Genomic DNA, 24,279 nt, shown 5'->3' with positions numbered 1-24,279 from the left:
CAGGAATCTCTCCCTGAAAACGCACATGTCTCTCACCCATGCACATGATTAACACTTCACACATTAATGTCACACAATCCTCTGCGCACACAATGTATTGATTGTTGAATAATTGATGGCTTAGCACATTTTGATCCTGTGTTGTCGGTTCACAAGTTGCGTTGCTAAGTGATGAACCGGTGCTCCATCCACGCCGCCTTTCTTAATCTTAACACAGGTGAAGGGAGGTTGAATAGAGCGCACACTTTCTGTTTCTGTCGTAGAGAAAGTGTCCATGGAGGGGGATCCGGAGGAATCGGACGAGGATGTTCAGGGCGAGGACAAGCGCACTGTGCTGTGGGAGAAGTGCATTCAGCAGAGCATCTTTGTTGACCTCAGCGAGGATGAAAGTCTCCACCTCAGTGATCTGGAGAGTTCTTTGGCTTTGCATCTGTCCCAAGCGGAGTCGGCTGAATCCGAAGCCAGCATCCATCTCAGTGGTAAGTCAAATGTTATTTAATTTTGCTCTTAATTATACATCCTGCTGTCTGAATGCAACGTTTCAATTAAAGCTTTAACACTTTTTCTACACAGATTTCTAACAGACAATTAGTGACATTGTAGGTGCAGACATGACTTAAAATTCAAACTGTGGCAGACTTTTAATATGATGTGATGAATAGTGATAAGTGAAATCTATTGTGCTAGAGGCTTTATTCTTTTTATGGTCACATATAATATGTCGAAATTAAAGGGGTTAAAACTGCAAACCTTTGACATATTGTATGTTTGCCCAACAACAGGCTATTTTTAATAGTGGGCATACTTTAATTAGTAAGAGTAACCCTCTAATTTACAGTATTTGTGTTCTTTAATTTGCAGGGAGTGCAGAGCTGTCTGGCTTGGATGACACCTCTTCAGAAAGCAGCTGTGTCAGCAGTCAGAGTGTGGGGGTGGTAAAAAGCAAGAGCAGCATATTGCCTGAGTCTGCCCAAAGACCAAACACCATGCAAGATAAGTCGACCATAAACCAAGACAACGAAGACCCAGGAGAAAATACCAGCGATGAGGAGCACGAGGATCTACCATATGATGGTGAGCTCGGAAGTCCCTACTTCAACCGGACAGCAAGCTCTGAGGGAAACGCAAGCTCTGATGGAAGACACACCGTTCATGCAAGTCCCGAGCTTCCTGGTATGTTTGAATTATTGCAAGAGGAAGCCACCAACAAACAGGAAAACTTCTTTGAAGTGCATAATCAAAGTGAAGTTGCTCCACCGTGCTCTGGCCCTGCAGATATCAACCAGTTGTTGCTGCGACACTTCTCCCAAGAGGAGTTGCTGAGGTCAGGGAAGCTGATTGAAGCAGAGACCCTACCGGAGGTGTCCCTGCTGGAAAGCGTGGATGACACGGCTTTTAGCTTGGCTTCAGTGTACAACAGTGTCGCAATTAATAGAAACCGAATAGAGAGCTATGATGAAAAGAGTCATACTGCACCAAAAAATGCAAGTCTAGGGGAGGAAACGGAAAGGAAAATTCATAATTTGACATCTGCTGTTACTGACAGCAATTCATCCAGCTCGGAAGGTACAGATTCTAATCAGAGCAGTGGGAACATCAGGGCAGATGGACTGAAGCAAGTAAAGGCGGAAGAGGATGATCAGGGTCAGAGGGTCCCGCTGCTGCGCACCAGATCCTTCAGTGAGATGAAATATGGCCAAGGCCAAGTCCATTATCCCCTGCCTGACTTCTCCAAAGTTGCCCCTAAAGTGAAAATCCCCAAAACTCCAAGTGGACCATCCAGATGTGTTCCTCAGATTCCCAGCAGCATACAGAGAGCCCAGTCTTCCCCAGGCATGTTAGATGTAATCAGCAGAATCCTGGAGGATTCAGTCCAGCCACCAGAGAAGCCTTACGTCTTCAAAGATGATGATAAACAAACTCCTCCAGCGCTGGTGCATCACCTGCAGGTAAAAACATTCAGAATGACCTTATCCTAGTGCATCCGTACCCACAACATTTTGTTCCTCTTGCATATATTTGCTCATGCCATCTCACTGTCGCTCTCTTGGAACACATGGCTAGCGTTTATCGTGTTCCTAATGTCTTTAGGCTGAATATGATAAATTACTAACCAAGTATGCAGAGGCAGAGAATCTCATAGACGAAATGAGACTAGGCACCAATGTAAGTTGTTTCTTTTTTTCTTTTTTAACACTTAAAAATCACAGTCTCGATATAATTTACCCATTTATGGATGTCTCTTCTCACAGACTCAGCCCTCCTCAGAACTGACGCTTTATTTAGATCATGATGATGATGAGGAAGATCGGGGCGAGTTAGCTGATGGGAATCATCTTGGACACCCGCCTCCTCAGCTTTCCTCGTCAGGTACGTCTCTGTATCTGCCAGCTGATATTACGATAGCTGGACGCTTTGCTTCACTACTTGCCACTAAGCAGCGAAGTGTAACTGGTTACCATAGTGAGAAAAGGTGTCAGATGATCAGATGATAGGAATAAATTAATCAAAGGCATTTATTTAAGCTTTCGTAGCGTTGATATCACAGAATGCTCCCGGCATTGCATCTTGTTAGGAAAATAGATTGAATAGCTTCAAAAAGAAGAAGCCTGGTGTTCTTCGGTGAAATGTTTTTGGTTTTTTTTGCAAGTCTATACAATAAAAGATGTTTATTATAGGCTTTTTAATCATAATTTGTTTTCATATTTTGGGTGTATATCACTCCTGTGTTGGTTTGTTTTCAGAAAACGTACGTGAAAAAGAAGAAACCCCGCTCCACAGCACCATTAAGGAGGTCACATCTACTAATTCAAGCCAGCTGTATGATGTCCCCAGTGATGGGGAACGAATGACCAATGAACTGAGAGACATCATCAGCCAATTCATGCAGAAAGTGCGTTTGAATATGTTTCACATATTACCAGGCCACCATTAAATGCACATCCTCAACCATTAAATCACATAAACCCTTTTCTGTTCAGGTGGAAGAATTCAAATTTAGTGTGAGCAACATGGCCGTAAGCACAGAAGAACAGCAAATAGTAAGAAAGGGTTTCATCCTTCATTCAGCTGTGCAAATAAAGATGTATACATTTGCCTTTTTTTTGCTTTTTCTGCATTAACATGAAACCTGTTCTTCATCAGATGCTGAGGAGCATGATGGAGGCTCAGGACCAGCTGGAAAGGAAATACATCAGTAAGAAGGAAGAGCACAGAGCTCTGGAGATGCAGAACTACATGGGCCTGTCCAGGAACACTGGCACCTTCGACCCAAACAGGTTAAAGAGAGAGCCCCATGTTGCAGCTGTGTGAATGTGTCAGTGTCACCATAAGGCATCCACTCATTTGTGTGCATATGTGTGTGTCAGACAAGTGGAGGGAGACATATTCAGGATAGGGATGTACCTTGAGGACATAAAGGAGGTGATAGACAAAAACGTCTGTGAGCAGATTTCACCGCCTCTCTCATCCTCCACTCCCACACCTGTGACTATGTCGCTGCATGTAAAGCCTGCTCCTCTCCGCATGCCCACGCCCTCACCTCCGCCATCCCTGCACGAGGTAACAAACTCACAGACACGGTCGCTTACCTCCGCAGCTTTTGCAGCTGTACGAATGGCATGGTATGGTATAACACTATCATGCACATGTGAAATGGTATTACTGTTAGGAATTTAATTGTTAAATCATCTAACGTTGGTGTGTTTTTAAATAATATTCTGTTCAGCTTTGAGTAGAATGAGTGCAGTAACTTTATTAATTTTATACAACAATCCATTTATTTTTAGTCTTGTTACAAAGCACTTATGTTTTAAGTAGCTTTGGCTATATTTCAAAAACATATAAGAACTAGATATATGTAGATACAGACTAGATGTAGAAATAGCTAGACACATTGTTTCATAAACACTTGCTTGACACACTTGAGTTGTGAAGCACAGTACATCTGGTAGACATCAGCCTGAGCATGTTTCCACTAATTGAAACCAATGTCTGCAGTTGGCAAAGATGCAGCGAGCTCTGTTGAAATGTAGAAGCTTGTGTGTGTATTCACGCCCTGCACCTTCATTCATGATAAATCATCCCCCGGAGGAGATGCTGGACGAGTGTGTGCGTTCGCGTGTTTACACTAGCCGCAAATGATCTGACTGGGTTTTGTGTTTCAGGGGCCAAGTGCAGGCTTTTCCACTGCTCGAGATCAAATGGACACACAGAGAGAGAAATTAAAGGAGGCGGAAGTGGAGGAGGCGAGTGAGCTCCATGCAGATGGTGGATTAGACCAAAGCAGTGAGATCTTAACGGCTGACTCTCTACTGAAAAACACTGCATGCAACAAGTGGCTTTCAGGGTACCAGTAATATTTCATTTTTATATAATTATTATATAATGTTTATAAATATATACATTTAGATTGTTAAAATAATAAATCTTTCTGAAGGTTTATGTTTTTTAAATGCTATGTCATAATCATAAATGTGAGTGAATATTCTACACAGAAAAATGAATGTAATTATCCAGGCTCAGAAACATAATCTTAACGCTGGGTACAACCTCATTGTGTCCAGCTATTGATGCTTTGAGTGGTGCTTGCGTGCATGCTTGTGCTCATATAATAGGCACGCTCTCAGCCTTCCTGTGGGCAGATAGTGTTTCAGGTGCAGTGTTGGCGTTGGGTTACAGTGTGCAGAGGGAACAGAGTGTTTGGGTCCGTGTGTGCAGGTTTCCTTCTCCGTCCTGCTTCAGGGACTCACCGGGCCCTCTGAGGACCCAGACGGCTGAGGGTGAGGAGGGCAATGAAGAGGAGAGGAGCCCTGTTTTGTCAGAGGTGATTGATCACATTGACCCGAGTGGAACCAGATCAACCTCCAGACAGAGGCAGTGGATAGCTAACAGGTCAGTGCTGGGAACATATTAAACAGCTGACTATGACTTTACTAGCTTTGTTGTGGTGCCTCCTTTTCCTTTTTCACAACGTAATTAAGCTACTTTATTATAGTGTATTGTCATATTTGAAATAGGAATCCAAGATTATCATACACAATGCAATATTTTACACGTCCTACTGTTGCAATATTACATTTTAAACAAAACTATCACTCTTCACTAGCTCTCTTTATGTCCCCTCTCAAGACTTTATATAATCAAATATCTCCCTTATTGTTGCTGCAGCTGTAGCACCCTGGATACTGTCCCCAGCCCAAAGGGTGAATGTGATCTGGTTGATTGTGTGAGTCTGCCAGTGGAGGTCTCTTCTTCCTCTGATGCACCCAGAGACTCAGACAGCTGCAGCCTCTCTGAGCCTCCTCTCAACACCTCATCTGTATCACAGGTCAGTCACAGGTGAATAGTCATCTCTTCCAGGACTCACAATCATAATCTAATGTTATGCGGCAGGTTTTCATGGATTCTGTTCAAGTTACAGTGGTGTGTAGGAGACTGCTTTATGTTAACTGCTGTTGTGTATTTTCGGGGTACAGAGGATTGTGAGTCCAGAAACAGACAGTGGATTTGGAAGTTCTTACTTGAATCAATCAGCCTCCGGATCATTTCAAGCAAATGTGCTCACAGAAAGGTAAAGATAAGGGTGTCATGGTGCCTCATGTATATATCACATGGGTGTAACTTGAAAGTTCATTGTCAACTTTGATCTTCCCGTCCAAAGTGTGCCGTCCCCAAATGAAGGTCTAAGTAGCTCAGACAGTGAAGACTCCTGCTCCAACCTGCAGACAGCCATCCATTCAGCTGCCCTGACCGACATCCAGTGGGAAAGCTCCCACCCATCTGTCCAAAGGCGGCACTCTGGGGCAACGGCTGCTGTGGAGCTGTGGGTGGAAAGCACCACTAAGGAATCTTCAGTCAGGCTGCAGGGTGAGTGAGCCCTTCTTCAGGTTCACGTCATCTCGTCTGAGTTAGGGCTGACTCTTTTTTTTTTTCACAACTGACTAAACAGGATCTGACCACGAGCTGCGTGCCCAGCTCCTTCATCACGTGTCTGAGCCTGTACTCAGCACCTCCATGGATACTGAAGACAGAGGAAGCCCACTGAACTCCTGCCCTTGTAATAGGTTAGTGAGCGCTAAAGCAATTATTTTACTAACATAGTTAAAAAAAAAATTGTGATTATCTTTTATTCCATTTCCTGTTTAACAAATGGGCATCAACATATTTGTGTGTGTGTTCATGTGTGTGTCCAGTGAGGCTATCCTGGCCTTGCAGTCAGAGGTGTCTCGGCTAAAGAAGAACCTGGAGGAGGGCTTAGTGCAGCTACCTCACTTAGCGCAGAAGATGGACTATCTGACCTCACAATACAGACAAGAACGTCAGGGGCGCAGGTCTAAAACCAGAATTCACCCCAGACCAGCCTGCTACAGGTGGGAATCTGATCCTCCACGTCAGTGCATGTGGACCTTTATTAATAAACCTTGAAACCCCTGTTGCATCCTGTGATGTTATCATAGTTGAATCAATATTAAGATAATTTTATTGTGATCTCTAGTGTGGGAAAGTCAACCAGCAGAGGTGTGAGTAACCTCAGTTCTAGTCAGGTGAAGATAGAGGACTGGATCTCATCAGACATGGACCCCAGCAAGAGCAAAGGTACCTCCCTCTGCCACCACGTAACAATGGACTCTGAGCATCTCTTTATGTGTGTGCAGGTACTTCTTCATCCGTTTCATTTCTTTTGGTCGTTTTTTTTTTTTCTATCCAGGTACAAACAGTGGTGACACAAGCTGCTCCGAGAGCATGATGGAGCTACAGAGTTCGCCCGTAGGGAGCAGGAGAAGGGGCAGAAGCGTCCATTCAGCAGAGTTAGAATATGAACTTCAGCAAACAACTCAGTCCAAACGAGGTCAGAGTCACAGCAGAGTACATTCTGCTATTTATTCACACTTCAGCTGAACATTATGTTTGTTTTCCTGTAGGGATATTTCAGTGCTCCAGTTTAAAAGAAGAGAACAATGGGGCTTCTGAAAGCGGTGTGAAGCAAAAACCACAAAGTAAGCCAACCTCTCACTAAAAGAAAGTGTAAAAAATAGATTTTTCATTTAAAATTCATCACACTGATGACTCACAAACAATCAAATATTTAGCCTTTTTGTCACTGTGAAAATAGAGTTCAGGCCATAATACTATAACTTAAAATAAAAACCTGGGCTGTCAATATTTGATAGTACTATGCTTTTGTATTGTGCACACTGTAGTACTTCTCATGTTTCCATCAGCCATCACGAAGAGTTTTTCCTCCAAGGATAGGTGGTCTCTTTTGTCCACTCCTTCTCTCCAGAAGCCCCTCCTCCAGGTCAGCTACGGCTCCTCCTGCAGTCTGCCGGCCAGGTGAACACGTCTCACCCGAATAATACAAACACAGACTGCAAGGGTTTGTAAAAGCGAATTAATCATTTGTTATTATCGATCTGCAAATCCAGCTATAAAGTAAGGGATCCACCGCTGCAGTCCGTGTCCCATCACAGAAAGCGCTCCACTCAGTCGGACTCGGCGCTCCTGCCCAGCAACGTGTACTTCCAGAGGACACTGTCTCCTGTGTCAGTGCCATCCAAGACTGGCAGCAGGACGAGCAGACGCAGTGTGAACAAGGTCTCATCCTAAGACATTATATATGTATATATAAAAATACCTATCTTCTAGTCATTGCTGTATAATACAATATAACAAGTGTAACCACGATATTCAGCTTATTGGAAAGTTTCCTTTGGTTTCCCAGGAGGAAGACATGAACAGGACTCTGGATCAAGCTATTGAGATGGCCCTGAGCATGAAGAGGACCACAGACCGCATGGCCAGGAGACTCTCTGCTGACTTGGCCAAGGCTCAGCTGCACAGGAAACTTAACAACAAGCAGCCACAAGGGGGCAGGAAACACCAGGCTTTATAAAACCCAGAGTAGAGCCAGGTTACATCCATCTTCCAGGCTATATGATACCTGACACCTGAGGCCCATATTGATTTTGTGTTGTTTACGTACACATATGCCTGAAATTTCTTGAATCACACTGTAAAATTTCACTGTATCAAAACATTTTGTAGGGATTTTTCAGTTGATATCTTTGTTTATGGTCATGGCAGTTAATTATTTGAATAAAAAAGTCCTACATGGTCGTACATTTACTTTTTACCACTGTATAAAATGCATCCAAAACAGACGCTTCATATCCACTAAAATGACTTTCTGACATAACAGCATAGATAGAAGGCCAATCATACCCATATCTATATAAGCAGTATGTATTACTGTAAACAAAAACCCAGAGGAAGCACAATGTGATCCAGCTGTGAGGGCACATGTCATTCAGCAAGTGAAGCAATAAATATAAACTTTATCTTTTCACTGACTCCACTGGTGTCACCTAACTCTTCTTCTTCCCAACTATTAGCTATCCAACACACAAACAGCCAAAGGCGAAAGGAGATGCAGTTAAATCAGATTAAATCTGGGTCAGATTGGTAATATAGCGTTTCAGGAAAAACCCTCTTCGTCTTTAGCTCTAACCAGTATCAGCTTGTGTCTTCTTAGCTAATGTGCTCATTTGACGCCTGTAATGCCCGCGCCCGCTGGCCTGTGGCTGCTGGAGACGCAGTGTCTTCTTACTGAGTTTCTGTTGGACGCCTTTGTGGCCCCGTTCCTGTCAGCGCCGCAGCCTGCCGGTGCCGGGCTGTGTTCAGTTTTTGTTGTGGGGTGTTGAGTTTCTCTGTTGTTCTGAAGGGGTATCAGGAAATGAGAAGTGTCCAAACAACATTCCTGAATTATCTCCTCCGATTGTTTGGAGAGAAGGTAAAGTTCTTAATGTCCATTAACCTGTAGGCCGTCAGTAGGACGACTAGTCACAGTGAAGTCAGCACGGTTACTCAACCAGTTCTTCTCCCATTTTTAAACAGAAATGCAGAACATCAAACTAACGTCCTGAGAAAAAAAAAGGGTCACAGCATTTTAATGAGTCTGGTGAGTGAATAATAAGCCAGGTTTTGATTTCATAGATGCAGAATAATGCCCTTACTGAAGAGATTAACCTCACATCCCACTGTGGGTGGTGTGGTGTTAAACCAAAGAAACTTTATGTAGTTGTATCTCACATACATTTATTCAAAATGACTCAGAATCAGTGAATCCAAGTCTAACTAATCATAAACACTGCCAACTCAGTGATACCTCCATACACATAATATTATGTGGTCATCATTTGTATGTGCAGCAAGCTTAAACAGTGCACCTAATTCTGATCTACTGTCAGGGAGGGGCGAATAGATGACCTACCAACGATTGGTGGTTCCTTTGGGGGGTTTTTTTTGTGGCCCTCCCCAAGGTTTATTAAATTTCTGTCTTTAAAGGGTTTGACTGGCAGCCTTTGTTTGTTTGCTTTGTCCGTGTGTTTGTCAAAGTGGGCCACTGTAGCTCTAGCTTTTCTTCAGGACATCTTTACTAGGAAACACAATGATATACTTTTTCTTGAGGTCAAAACTGAATTTCAGGGCAGGAGAAACACACTTACGTACACAGTATGATTTTATGAGGTCTTGTAGGAGTCTCTCTGTGACTACATCTTTTTATTAAGTGTTAGTTTATGAGCTCCTACTTTAAATAGAATTATACATATATGAATACACACAGATCAACCACAGCATTAAAACTACTGACAGGAGAAGTAAATAACATTGACTTATGACAATATAGTGAAACTTTAGCACCTGCATTCGTATGGATGTTACTTAGACACGTAGCACCCACCTAGACCAGACCAGACAACCCCAGACACCACAGGAGACCCTCAGAAGGCCCATGTCCATTCTCTGATGAGTCACAACTGCAGTGGAGGCACAAGGGAGACCTACACAATATTAGGAAGGTGGTCATAATGTTATGTCTGATTGGCTGAATCATACAGCAGCACAGAAACAACATATATTACAGCATTTATCTTCTATAAGCAACTTTTAGGTTTGATCTTTACTCAAAAAGCAATATTCTCACTTTCAGTGAGACTATGACCCAGACAGTTACACACCTGAGAAAACACAGTCCGAGTTCCTTGAAATCTGAGATGGGATGAGCAGTTTCTAAAAGATTAAGAGTTGAAAGAGAGTGTAAACATAAGTAGGACCGTATCTGATGGTTGCGGTCATGAGAAAAAACTAAAATTTAACAAATATTAAGAAAACGACTCATAGGCAGTCTAAATTACATTCAACTTAAAATAAAACAATCAATACTATAGTAAAGGCCCTAGTTTTAATATGAGTATGTTCAAATCAATATGGAAAAACATGTTAAAGCTCAGGGCTAGAGAAGTAATTGAACATATAAAAATATTCAGTATATTTGGATCAACATTTGACACAAGTCTCCAACCCATAACCATCAGCAGACCTTCATCTCCCAAATGTTTCTCTCTCAGTCCTTCACTGCAGACACCTTCAGCACCAGTTTGTTTGGGGTGTCTCCCTGTTAAGTCTGGTCTTCAGCAAAATCAATTCATGTTCAGTTGAACTGGTGACCTGTTTAATTACAATCTGTTGACAAATGAGGATGAATCCATTAATACCACCAATGTCTCTCTGATATATGTTTTACTATGTGTCAGCTCTTTTAAGAGGATGTGGGCTGGGCCTTTATAGGAGGCTTCTCACTCTCCGCAGCTCTCTCTCCTTGACACCAGACATTTAATTTAGTCTCTGAATAAACCTTTTAATTGCATTGGTATTGTGTTTCTCCTCAGTTGCGGCTTTCTGAGCTTGTCATAATGTACTACTAATATTGTCTGACATCTACATCTCAGTCTAACCGGCCCATCTCAGTCATCTCTAAGCAGCTCCTTTGTTTATAAAGTACGGTTGTAACAACACATCGATGCCCAAATATCTAGTCTAGGTGGGTGGTACATGGTCTGTAACATCCATATGAATGCCAGGTCCAGAAGTTTTCCAACAGAACAACAAAAAACTGTTTCGCTGATTGTGGAAATCTGATGCTGTTACTTCTTGTTCTTCTATGTTTGTGAATGCAGTTATCTGATGTGATGTGTGAAGCTGAATTTGATCAGTTTTCTCCTTCTGGCCTTGGTGCACAAAAGAGTTTGTCCACACAGTCCTCAAGGATCCTCCCCGTCCATTTCACAATACACGCCTGACGCAGGTACTTAGCCACTGGGGAATAGGGGGAAAAAAAAGCCTTTATTCTAACTTTGTTTCGTCTTTCTCACTTAAACTACACTGCCTGGCCAAAAAAAAAGTCGGCACCTGGATTTAACTAAGCAAATAGGTACGAGCCTCCTGTTGGATAATTACTGCATGGGCGATTATCTATCAGCTGGCAACAAGTTATTTAACCCCAACTGATGCAATGAGTACCTTCTCATTTCTTAAACAACCATGTCTAAAGACACATCCCGTGGTCATGGGAAAGATGTTAGTCTGTTTGAGAAGGGTCAAATTATTGGCATGCATCAAGCAGAGAAAACATTGAAGGAGATTGAAGAAACTACTAAAATTGGGTTAAGAACTGTCCAACGCATTATTAAAAACTGGAAGGATAGTGGGGAACCATCACTATACCATCAGGGTAAGAAGAGAGGCAGATGAAGTGATGCACCCATCATGCCTAGTGTCTACTGTACAAGTCTGTGGGGGCAGTGCTGTGATCTGGGGTTGCTGCAGTTGCTCAGGTCTAGGTTCAGCAACATTATGTGCCTGAAGTGACCAGGTTATTCCATCAGTGGATTTTTTCTTCCCTGATGGCACGGGCATATTCCAAGATGGAAATGCCAGGATTCATGGGGCTCAAATTGTGAAAGAGTGGTTCAGGGACCACGAGACATCATTTTCACACATGGATTGTCCACCACAGAGTCCAGACCTTAACCCCATTGAGAATCTTTGGGATGTGCTGGAGAAGACTTTGTGCAGTGGTCAGACTCTCCCATCATCAATACAAGATCTTGATGAAAAATGAATGCAACACTGGAAATAAATCTTGTGACATTGCAGAAGCTTATTGAAGCAATGCCACAGTGAATGCGTATTGTAATCAAAGCTGATATCAGAGTGTGTGACCTTTTTTTTTTTTTTGGTGGCAACTTTTTTTTTGGCCAGGCATTCAAGCACTATAGAGTACAGCAAAGTTCACTGTAGATTACTTATGAAATTACTGTATGTCCTCCAAATTCAGATCTTCCAATAGGGTTTTCCATGCATGGTTATATAAACGATTGTCTTCAGTTGCAGCAAACGTGTTAACAAAATGAACTAAGATGTGATATTTAAATTTACGGGAGATACATTTTAAAGTGGTCTTGATGACCTGATGGATTTTTGTTTCCTAACAAATTGAGGACAAAGTGTCATCTATCACTAGATATCACAAGAGAGTAAACCAGGAGAAATGAAATTATTGTTTGGAGGAAACCTTAAACAGTCAGTAAACTTCAGCTTTCTTCCAGACAACAACAGAAGGAGGTCATGTAGACCCACGGACGTGTATCATGTTATCTCCTCATGTAAGATGTGGACATTTCTCTGATGGGAAGTTAGACTCATTAATTTTGTAAATAAAAAATGTTTGAGGCTATTCTCCAGGATCACACCAATTAGTGTATTTTAATGAAATGTCTGCAAATACATTTGACAATTTGCAATAAACTTGATGCTATCAGCATCCTCATCTAAGAAAGGTGAGCTTCCATCTCTCTCTCTCTGATAGGCCACCCAGGCACCCCTGAGGGGAGGAGTTACCGCCTTTGGGCTCTTTGGTATTTGCTGAAACAATAAAGTACCTGTCGTTTCATGAGAGAGATAGAGCGAGAGAGAGAGAGAGAGAGAGAGAGAGAGAGAGAGAAGAAGAAGGGGAGAGAAAAAACACAAATTTAAGCCCGAGCTGCTTCCTTGAAGTCATTTTGAGAAAAAGCATCCTACGTCTCGCCTCCAGGCAGTGGCAGAAAAACACAGAAGGGATGGGAACAATGCAGTTAAAGATGCAGAAACTTTTATTTTTATTGACCTTCACAGGGGTAAGAAATGACTATTCTCTAATTTACTAAAATAACTGTAATATTCAACACAAAGAAGCATTTAAAGTTCATCAGTGTACAGTAGTTACCATATTTTCTTTGATTTTGTATATAATAATAATAATGTCCAGATAAAGAACAGTGTTCAGACTTTTGAAACATATGAACACAGGCTCTTTCACTGCTTTCAACAAGTGCGTGTGGCATGCCCAACCATAGCTCAATAGACAAATTCATTCCGACCTGAAAGAAATACCTGCTCTGACCAGTCCTGAAATCTGTGTTGAGTGAAGGTAATGTGCAGCCTGCTGCCTCTCATGCTCTGAGAATATGATACAGGGCATAATTTGCCTCAGGATATAACATGAAATACCAATAGCTTGCCACGCTTGGAATGATGTCCTTGTCTTGAAACTACTGTATTTCCTGTCATTTGTCATCGAGTTATTTCCTTGTTTGACTCATTAATCTGACATGTTTTGTCATTTTCAGGTATGTGCAGCTCAGAATGGTAAACAGTCTTCTTTTATATTTGCTTTAAGATAGTTATAAATACTGTATTATTCCTTAAATGTGAATAGTTTTTAAAAATGACTCTCAAACCAACCCAAATATACCTGATCAGGATCAGACATTTTTAGTCTAATACCACCCATAGGTCATTTTGAATTCATTCCATCTGTTTCTTTCGTCTCCATCTTCCCTCAGACATCACGTTGTCTGTGTTCACGGCAACATCGAAGAGCATTACGCTGCAGTGGAGCGGCCACACCGGCGCCAGCTCCTACAAAATCACGGCCACCCCCGAGAACCCTTCGGAAAGACAAGTCTTCGCTCAGTTCAGCGGCAACACAGTGATGGCCTCGGTTATCTCCCTGTCACCGAACACAGAGTACACCATGAAGCTGGAGGCCAGGGACAACGCTGACAACATCCTCAGCAGCGCAGTGATTGAGGCGAAAACAGGTCAGTAACAAGAGCAAAGACAGTCAAACTGACTCAGATACAGCTACGTACCAATATGTAAAGAGGTAGAAATCTGAACCCCCAGTGAAGTAGTACTACAAGTAAAAGTTCTTTCAAAAAGTTGAGGTACTCATGGATGCAGGAGTACCTCTTTAAATCTCATTGTAGGCAGTACTGTAATGTTATAGCTCATTGAGGCGGAACTCACTTCATATATAATAGAAGTGAAACACTTCTTCACACAAATTATAAAGGAAATGCAGATTACTGTGGTTAAGGCTTCTCTCTTTGCTCTATTTCATTACACAGCACTAAACTGAATAGCTTTGGGTTTAGTACTGTAGGTCAGACAATAAAAGACATTATCATGAATATACAGTCCTATTTTGATAAACCAAACAATGAAAAGCGTAAATTTAGTGCAGTAAGAAGTATCCTATTTATTATATCCTACTTAAGATGTTTTTATTTTGAAATCTGACGCTTGCCATCTGCTCTTCAGCTCCTGATGTACCCAGAATCGAGCAGGCCTACTCCAAAAACAGCGACAGCATCACCGTGGAGTTCACAGAGGTCTCGGAGGCGGACAGCTACATCCTGAGGGCAGAGTCAAAGACGGGTGACTTCTTCTACGAGACCAATGTGACCAGCTCCCCCGGCACCATGGTGCACCTCCAGCCCTACACAGACTACGTTATGAGCGTCCTGTCCCTCAACTCTTCCCTGCCGGGGAGAAGCCAGCCTTCATACCCCGTTGAGGCCAGAACGGGTACGGCAAAATACACTTCACAGTGTGGACCGAGGTCTCACACATCTAGCAAAACGTATTCAAACCATCAAGACCAACAATAATCTTTCATCCACTTTCACTTGTCCAGACATTACACATTAGTAGGAGTTTACTCAAGATAGTCACCAGTGTATGAAAAGTGAAATGCAACCTCTCTGTTGTTCCTAAACAACAATAGACTGTTATCTCACTCCGCCGGCCATAACGGCTTGTCATTTCACTGCCCATTGTCACTGATTGTCTACTCTTCGCAGCCAATGCATGAAGGTTGAAACTGTATCCATCCCTCTGCTCTTTACTATTTTCCTAATATGAAAACAGAAACCATGAGAACTAGGTTGTCTCCTCTCCCGAAGGACAACCAAATGTAATGTGATTATTTTGCTTCTTTTTTTTTAACTTGCACTCATTCCTCTCCACCTGCTCTTCCGTGTAGTTGTGGTGGCGCCCAAGTTGAACACGTCCGCCCCAACCAACGACACCATCTTTGTCTCTTGGACGCCGGTGGAGCACGCCAAATTCTACACGTTGTGCATCATCCGAGAGGGATCCAGCACCCGCCTCAAACTCAACACCACTGACACGATGGCTACATACGACAACCTTGAAGCGGGAGTGTCATATTGCATCAAGGGCATGGCCTGGGACTCTGAGGGTCGCACTGGGGACACCCTCACTGTCTGCCAGATCACACGTAAGCAAGAATAACACTAATTGACATATATAGGAAAAGCCATACCACCACCCTGATTAATAATTTGGTTTCATTACGGTCTAATCTCCAGGTCCTCCGAGCCCAGATGTGACCCACGTCCAAGTGACTCAGGGTCGTTCTCTTGGCATCGCTGTATACTGGTTGCAAGTCCAAGGCGCTACTACCTACATAGCTTGGACCTCTAATGGCCAAAACTGCACAACAGAAAATATATACTGCTTTATCATACCTGCAGAGTGTGGACAGAATCACTCCGTCTCTGTCGTAGCCTATAATGACGCCGGGCCCAGCAGCCCCTCAGATGCAATTGACTACATAACATGTGGGTATATCACACGCAACACAAAGTCACACAATATTCTTCGCCTTTAAGACAATTAGACAATCTGTTTCTCCAACAGACCCGTGTCCTCCGGAGAACATCTGGGTGGAGGAGCCCACAGCTGGTAACTGCTCAGTGATGTGGGACGAGGTGCCACTGGTGGAGCACTACATGGCTTTCATCAAGCGGGATGACGGGACTGAGAAGTCTTGCAACACCACTGAAACCACCTGCCCATTTTTCTGCATGTGCGGCTACACATACCTCACCAGCGTATTCCCCTACAACCAGGCCGGCTCCAGCCTTTACGCACACGTCCGCAACTACACCACCAGTAGGACCATCACACAGAGGCACCCACATATGCAGTAGTGGCACCTTTTTTACCACATTCGTATCATATGTTCTGCTCTTCTTTTATTTCACACACATACCCACCATAGTCCAACAGCCATTTTCTAAAACTTATCATAACTTTTCACCCGCCACTAAACTTATGTTGCTGTCAAACGGAACTGGTCAGCTTGTGTTTTTAGCATATTGTAAAATATTAGCTTAAGAGTAGTAACACTGGCCATAATTCGTGAAAACACTGTTGCTAGGCAGCCAAGGCAGTTAGCTAGCTACGACTACCTAACTGCTAGCTAACGACTAGCTAACTTACTGTAGGAAATGCAAACGTATAATGAAAGAATGAGGCTGCTGGAAATATGAACAATTTTCTCAATATTCTTTTATAAAATTATGAAATACAGCTCTACAATTCACCATAATTAACCATCTTATTTCTGAGAATGACAGCAAAAATATGTCACAACAACTTGCCAAACTGTTAAGCGCCAAGGCTAACAAGTAAGTAATGCATAGCCTAATAGAAAAACGAGGACATCTTCAAAGTTTCTTCTGACATATTGTAAATTACAAATACAAATTCAACCAAACTCAACTTACTTTCAGAAAAACTCATCACACCTTGTGAACTCTGAACTTTCAAGGTAGTGAGTACAACACGAGGGGGCATTCATATGAACTATTTGCGTGAAAACGGTCAACACAACCCCGTTTGAAGTCGCCATTATACATATGAAACTCCCCTTGTGGCTGTTGAATAGGCTAACCCTTTAGAACAGAAGGAACATTCAAAGCCACACGATCATTTTCATAAGCTGCTTGTTGTGCTTTGTTTACTGGGTTTGTTTTTGACACCGTAGTCGATGACTCAAAGGCCTCTGGCAGCTAACTCTAAAACCTTAGACGTTTGAACTTTCTAGAAATCCCTACCATGGCATTGTTGTAAAAAAAAAAAAAAGCCTTTTAATGAAAGATATTTTATAAAAGCATCTGCGTAATTCATATTGTTTTCAATTTAGGTGTGCCCCTACTTTAACAATTGCTCTGGCTCACTGGCACAGCTTTGTAGGACAAAAGGAGTCAAGCCAGTGTGGTTACACCTGTTCCTTTTGTGATCAGTTAAAATGTTAGCTATAAAAAGTAACAGGTACATGTAATCGTACCTGCTGGCTTATGGTCAAACATCTCTAAAATTACTTGACTGCACTGATAGCTGAAACCCATATAAACCACCTTTGCTCAACGTTAATTATCTCTTCCCCTTTCTGCTTCATCCCCCACCCCCAAGTTCCCTGTTGTCCACAGGACGTTTCCATAAATCTGGTTTCTACAGAGACTCTGGAGATCATGTGGACCCCGGTCAAAGGGGCCGAGCTGTACGAGACGACGGCAGCACAGACCAATGACGTCATCCACTGCAACGACACTTCACCAGTGTGCGCGCTCTCTGATCTGACGTGCAACACGGCTTACTCTGTGACGGTGACACCTTGCAGCGAGTTACGAGGATGCAACCGCACTTGTACACCACACACACACGAGACAGGTATTGACGAGGATGGTGTACAACACATTAGATGGAGTTTGATGAAGAGTGGCATAAGCACACAATCATCCTGCAGACACACACATCTCTTTGAGTCTAACATTTTGGATAAAACACACTACACCTTCTTGCTGATTATTAGATGAGAAGACTCTCCTGTCTTTCCCTTTGGGAACACATTTTTAACTGATTCACTAAACAATAAAGAGCAATGTGGATTACTGAACTGCAAAACTGAGCCAGCTATCTGTTTGCGCTCAAGTCTTTATGCTAAGCTAAGCTATATGCAAGCATTACTATATAAGTGAGGTTTTCTCAGCTCTTCTCTGAGTCAGTGTATTGTTCAAAATGTCAAACTATTACTATAAAGATAATTTCTCGCTTTCCAATCATTTGTTACATGATAGCCTCTGCTTCCTGTTTGCCTGTCCCACTGCAGCTCCCTGCGCTCCAGAGATCCTGAATTTGACCCAGACCAACAGCTCCACATACAGAGTTGTCATCACCACTCCCAACGCCCCCAACACAGATTACACCGTCTCTGCCACTGGACGCTATGACAAACACATTTGCCAGTCGAGAAACAACTCCTGTGAACTCACACAGCTGCCTTGTGGTTCAACATATGAGGTCACGGCAGTGGCCACCACATCTGTGGGGAAAAGTCTTCCTGGATTCAGTAAACCTTTGGAAACAGGTACGGTATGATTTGTCATTGATAGTTTTAAATATTAAAGGTCCATCATGAACATTTTTGAGGGGTATCAATTGACACAAAGTATTCATTTGTGTATAATCACCTGTAATTACCCATAATTATTATAATAATTACAGTTTAATTACAATTAGTGTTTTTTTTTGTTAGCTAAAAATGAAACCCTTATATCTACATAGCACCACTACAGTTTCTACAGTAACACAGAAAAGGCAAACCAAACACCAGATGTAGTGAATGCCTGTTGGTAGGTTTTACTCTAGATTGGTAATCTCAAACCTCACCACTAGATGTCATTAAATCCTACACTCAGGTCCTTTAAATTTATACAGAAAAAAATAATTTACAATCATATGCAAAGCAACAACAAAAGAAAACACCTTTATCTCTTTTTGCTGCTTAAGCTGTTATAAATCTTCCTTCCAGAGTAGTTTCCTTACATAAAATTAATGAGTTTACCGTCTTCAATGAAAAATACTTATTTGGCCTCCTCATATCAGACATTTGTGTCGTGCGACACAAACGAATGCAAGCAAAAGCCACACAAATACAAATTCCCACATGCCAAAATACTGTACAGTATTGATTATTGTTCTGTATCACTCTTTCCAAGGTCCTTGCTGCCCCTCGTATGTGAATGTCACACAGGTCACCCAGGCTATGACCAATGTGACCTGGTCACCAGGCACCGGAGCACGCTCATACATTTCCTCCCTGACATCCCCACGAGGACATGCTAAGTGCCACACTCTGGACACCCACTGCCTGATGGGATGCATCACCTGTGGCACCAACTACAGCGTCCACCTGGAAGCCATCAGCAGCACAGGACACAAGTCAGAGTGCAAATATCATGGATTTTCATCCAGTGAGGACAAATACATTTATATTTATAATATACATAGCTAATGGAGGGTAGAAATATGTGTCGTAAAGTCTTCACCATGTGTTGAACCAAGCAGTGGATATAATCTAAAGTATACACACGCGATCCTAACAAAAAAAACCAAAACAAAATTTCTTTGTTATAGGTGCTTGCTGTCCAACAGGCGTCAAGCTCTATCGTCGCACCAACAACTCCCTCAGGGTGTACTGGCGTTCATTGGGCCCTCAGATCTATTCTCACACAGTAGAGCTGTACGGTACAGCAGCCAACTACACTTGCATCGCAGGTGCAGGCAGCATGTACTGTGATATCCAGGAGGAAACGTGCGGGGATGTCTACACAGTGGTGGCAGCACCTGTGGGACAATATGGGGTCAAAGTCAATTTCTGTCATCCACGAACTTACTCAGGTGGGTGAAAAACAGATGCAATGAGTATATGTATATTACTAGTATAGCATATATATAGATATATGTTTGTGTTCATCTGGGGTAACAACTACATTCTTTCATTATATCCTCAGTACCCTGCCCAGGAAGTAATGCTGGTATGGGTAAGTATGATTTAAACTATTATAGTTTTATTTTGCAGGAGTTAAAAGCATTGGCATTTAACTAACTGTGCTTACTGACCTTCTTGTTAGATGAGCGATAGATGGGATGCTAAGCTAGCAGCTACAAATCTGCAAACAAAGAAAAACAGTTAACTTGGCTCCATCCATATGTGACACAAATGACCACTGTTCACCTTCAGAGCTCACTTATCAACATGTCATTTCTGGTTTGCCTAATCCATATAAAAACAAGGATGCAAATCAGCTTTGAGACAAGTTATGTGCCAGATTCAAGCCGCATATATGGTTGTGTGTTGGAGCTATGCCATACGAATGCTGTAGCCGGACGCAAATGTCCCCAGAAACGTAACTACACGTCACAGGACGCAGACCGCATGAGCTGTGATTGGTCCGAAACCACAGCTGATTTCCTACTCTACATCTCTCAGTTGCCGGATAAGCCCCCAAAATTCTCCCTCCTTCTGCCTCCTACTCACTGTTGACTCAGATGACTTTTCACTTTTCGGCATAGTTACAGAATGATGCCGACACCCCAGTGCACATGTAAAAATGCTCATAATAGATGCAGCCTACGTGCATGGGCAGCAGCATAGGTTGCAGGAATATAACTAAGCTTTATTTCTTGGTTTCCAATACACAATACACATAACGCCATGTTACACATATATAAGCAATTTCCCTTGTGGATGAATAAAGTTTATCTAAGTCTATTGCATAAACATTCACACCACCACACAAGCCAGACTAGCTTCTTTTACCTTGATTTGGGTTTTTATCAGCTGCTGCTCACAAACATGAGACTAGTATCAATCTTCCAATCTCTCACTCTTCATTAGCAGCAAGATGGTGAATGAGCATATTTGCCACAAAAAAGTCTTATTAACTGTTGGAATACACTAAAATGTCGTCTCTCTCTTGTAGTGATCTCTCGTGGAAGACGAAGTGTGAAGTAAATGTGGTAAGTTTCTAGTTAATTATCTCCTGACCTGTCAGATCAGAATCAGAATCAGAATCAGATTTATTGGCCGGTATGTGTGCACATACAAGGAATTTGACTCCGGTAACTTTTGCTCTCTTGTACAAAAACACAGAACTTAAATAAGCGTAAAAAATAAATCTCGATCTGTCCACATAAAATAATAATAAAAAAGAAGAATAAAGGAACAGATTCATACAAGATCTCTCAGTGAGTATATACAATTAATGCAGAGTCATTGTTGTTGTTCATGTGGATGGTCTCACACTCTGTGACTGCTCAGAGTTCGTCAGAAATCACATAAACCACATTATTTAAGAGGCTCTGACAAAGAACGTGCTTTCCTTTACATAACAATTGTAGTACATTTCAGTTTCAGTGGTATCTTGTGACAGCATCTTAAAAACCCGTAAATCGACTGTACCTTTAGTACACACAGGTAGAATAATAGGAGCTTCTAGACAAGCAGCACATGTGAGCGTGATCTCTTTGTCTTTACCTATGGGAGTTCTTGGGGTATGTGACACTGAAACATGGAAAGAATAATGAGGGGAACATGACTCAGGTACGTGAAGATGAAAATCTTCTGCAGGAATGTGACACAGGCGTGTTATTGTGTCTGGAATGAGTGGTGGTAAGATGATATTTGATGGTCCCCTGACTCAGTATACTGTATTCTACTTTATAGTATATAAAGTTTCATTAGACACTTTTTTTTTGTCAGTATGATGAATTACTACAGGTGCTTGCATAAGATATTGGTTAAGAACAGTTTGTTCCACAAAGTCCAGCTTGATTATTTCTCTCATCTTTCTTGCCCTGCAGAGATCACCCGCCCACTATCTCCACTAACAACACAACAAGAAGGACAGAGGACTGCGTTTACACCAATGACAACTGTGAAGATTTAGCATACCCAGATGAAATATCTCTATTTTTCATAAATATCAAATTTTTATTGAGAAAAGAATAATAAATACGAAAATGACGATGGAAAACAAAAGCTAGAGCAATACAAGATTCGTTTAGGAATGGTCATTTGAAAAAAAAAAATAATAATAATTTTGCTATTTGTTATGAAAGGAATGCATGTTTTTTTTTGTAAACTTCATGTTATGCAGTTCCACATTTTTAATCAGTTGACTATTGAATAAAACTCGATGTAACCTCAAAATGTAATCATCATCTAAAAAGAATTAAAGTTAAGCAGAACTCAAAACATTACAGTGAGATCGCCACACAGACGTATCAGGACAGTCATGATTTTACGCAAGAATAATTCTAAAATAATATCTTAGGACTTCTCCAAGTAGAAGACCTCCACACGGCTGCAGTTTGACATGTCTCCTGGTTGTAAAACTGACCTGAAAGAGGGTCAGAGTGTGAAAGTGGGTCAGCGGGTATCCATCTCGTTCGCCTGGAGTCATGTGTGGCATGTCCTGTGGATGATACATCTGCTCATATTGCTGGAAAATAGATTCAATGTTCAATGTCATAGGATTTGTTTGCTCCCTTTTGGCAGATGAGAACAATAAAGAGCAACATTTTTGCATTACAACACAGCGTGCTGTCAATCACTTTGTGTGGGTTTTCCATATGGAGCGGTGATGTTGATACATGAACTGTTGTCCAACAAAAAGATGAGAGAAATTCCCTAAAACAGGTCTGACTTATACAGTAAACCGGTCCTGGTGAACCGACTTTCACCTTAAAACCTGGGTAACCGACCCACATGTAAGTGTCTCTGTCTGGGTTTACTGTTGCCGTTACACATTTAAGTCTAAATACTACTGCAATGACACCAGATATTAAACATTAATACAGAATACCAATAGTTTGCACTACAGCACAAATATATGTGTAATATAATATATGCAACATAATATACTGCTACACTTCCTCTCAATGAAGATGGGTGGGACATCAGGAAAACACAAGCTTAAACTAAAGAAACGAAGGAAAACACACAAACACAAATAGATAAATGTAGCACCGGTCAGCTAAAAGTAATCTTGTAACAATACATAATCAAAACTGATTAAAGATTTAAATAAATAAAATATCTTTTATATAATGAGACTAAGAAAAGAAGATGAGACGAGATGAGCTGTGGTCAGAACAGCAGAGAAGACAGTAGTGGGTATAAACAGTACATGTGCAAGGGGATTATATACAGTTTGTACTTGATACATTTCACAACAGTTTTTTTTGTAATAGAGGTGACATAAGTCTGTGGAGCTTCTCTGTCATCGAGGTCACAGCATTTCCAAAAATCAAAGCTCAAACCAAGACAATTAGACTTGTTTTCTTGAAGACGTTTCACCGATCACCCAAGGTGCTTCTTCAATTCTAAACTGGTGTGGAGTTTAGTTTGTGAAGATGTTATTAAATTTAATTCAGTTCAATTCAGTTCAATTCAATTTTATTTATTTAGCATCAATAACAATACAAATTGTCTCAAGACGCCTTACAACATCCAGTCTGAAACCCCACCTGAAACCCCCGGAGCAAGCCTGAAGGCGACGATGGTAAGGAAAAACTCCCTTTTAACAGGAAGAAACCTTGAGCAAAACCCAACTCATATGGATGAACCCATCTTCCTAAGGCCAGAAGGACAGTAAAGAGAATGTTAGGAAAACTGGATAAACATCTGTCATAGATACATACATCTGACTAAAGCATGGTACTTGGTAGGAGCAAGTCAAGAGGACCTCCGCCTTTGTCACCATCAGTAGGGAGGTAGTGGAAATGATAGACACCTGGAAGTTCTGACTACTAAAGGAACAATATACTATACTGGTCAGATGTGCTGTTTTTGAGGTGGTACCGGGACCTGTGGTGCCAACAAACTGGGTAGGCTAGTGTAGAAAGCTTTCTCAGTGGTCAGACTGGTCAGACAGATTATTTTTCTCATTACATAGTTCATGATTACAGTGTTTTCTCACTGTCTTCTTACTCTAATGTCGCTGTGTCAACCTGGATTTCTCCTACGGGGGATCAGTAGTACTTATGTGTTATCTTATCTCTGACTACCCTCCCAATCATCAATACTGTCTATTGTGGTCACTCACCACTACCAGAGATACAAGCTAGAGTATCTGCATTACAAATACTTAATTCTCTGTTCAACTCAGTGAAGAGTTCAGCATTTGGGGGCGTACACATTAGATTACAGAACAGTAAGGTGCTGTAATTTCCATATTTCCAACGATATGATTTCGATTTTGTTGATGATTACAGCATCTCTTCTTCTAAACATATGCACATGTCATGTATGTGTCAGCATACTGCACTGACTCTGATACGGTAGGATATACAGTAATTCAACAAAAGCAGCAAAGACGGTGAAAAATCCCAGGGGTAAACTTCACAAAACAGTGAATTTGCGAATCGTGCACGCATTCAAGAATGTTTGGTTTCACG

At 41.8% G+C, this 24,279-nt stretch overlaps 2 protein-coding genes across 2 annotated transcripts; both read left to right on the top strand.

Annotated features, from left to right (window-relative positions):
• The first annotated feature begins 144 nt into the window (after positions 1-144).
• On the top strand, positions 145-8,910 carry aknad1 (AKNA domain containing 1). Its single transcript, XM_084547197.1, has 19 exons — positions 145-479; positions 862-1,949; positions 2,092-2,254; positions 2,287-2,370; positions 2,745-2,893; positions 2,982-3,041; positions 3,145-3,278; positions 3,369-3,561; positions 4,167-4,348; positions 4,720-4,893; positions 5,170-5,329; positions 5,478-5,572; positions 5,663-5,868; positions 5,951-6,065; positions 6,195-6,371; positions 6,497-6,723; positions 7,224-7,335; positions 7,428-7,596; positions 7,724-8,910. The coding sequence occupies exons 1-19, from the start codon at positions 275-277 to the stop codon at positions 7,892-7,894; spliced, it is 3,864 nt and encodes a 1,287-aa protein (XP_084403323.1). The 5' UTR covers positions 145-274; the 3' UTR covers positions 7,895-8,910.
• A 3,722-nt stretch (positions 8,911-12,632) lies between these two features.
• On the top strand, positions 12,633-22,414 carry fndc7a (fibronectin type III domain containing 7a). Its single transcript, XM_084546256.1, has 14 exons — positions 12,633-13,016; positions 13,509-13,527; positions 13,725-13,982; positions 14,485-14,751; positions 15,209-15,466; positions 15,558-15,809; positions 15,889-16,143; positions 17,449-17,706; positions 18,146-18,403; positions 19,035-19,289; positions 19,453-19,716; positions 19,830-19,859; positions 20,802-20,838; positions 21,682-22,414. Exons 1-13 carry the CDS (start codon positions 12,960-12,962, stop codon positions 20,831-20,833), a joined length of 2,463 nt encoding a protein of 820 aa, XP_084402382.1. The 5' UTR covers positions 12,633-12,959; the 3' UTR covers positions 20,834-20,838; positions 21,682-22,414.
• The last annotated feature ends 1,865 nt before the right edge of the window (positions 22,415-24,279 follow it).

This window comes from Chelon labrosus, assembly GCF_963514085.1.
Source record: "Chelon labrosus genome assembly, chromosome: 6".
NCBI lineage: Eukaryota > Metazoa > Chordata > Actinopteri > Mugiliformes > Mugilidae > Chelon > Chelon labrosus.
Note: the sequence above shows the minus strand (reverse complement) of the source record. Positions and strands in the feature narration are given on the sequence as shown.

Bases quoted from the DNA above. Each gene is read 5' to 3' on its own strand.
- aknad1 (XM_084547197.1), top strand. From the start codon at position 275: ATGGAGGGGGATCCGGAGGAATCGGACGAGGATGTTCAGGGCGAGGAC. The intron at 6,372-6,496 runs GTGGGAATCTGA...TGTGATCTCTAG, and splicing joins CCCAGACCAGCCTGCTACAG to TGTGGGAAAGTCAACCAGCA. The intron at 6,724-7,223 runs GACACAAGCTGC...TGTTTCCATCAG, and splicing joins ATCCAGGTACAAACAGTGGT to CCATCACGAAGAGTTTTTCC.
- fndc7a (XM_084546256.1), top strand. From the start codon at position 12,960: ATGGGAACAATGCAGTTAAAGATGCAGAAACTTTTATTTTTATTGACC. The intron at 15,810-15,888 runs GTGGGTATATCA...TTTCTCCAACAG, and splicing joins TGCAATTGACTACATAACAT to ACCCGTGTCCTCCGGAGAAC. The intron at 18,404-19,034 runs GTACGGTATGAT...ACTCTTTCCAAG, and splicing joins CAGTAAACCTTTGGAAACAG to GTCCTTGCTGCCCCTCGTAT.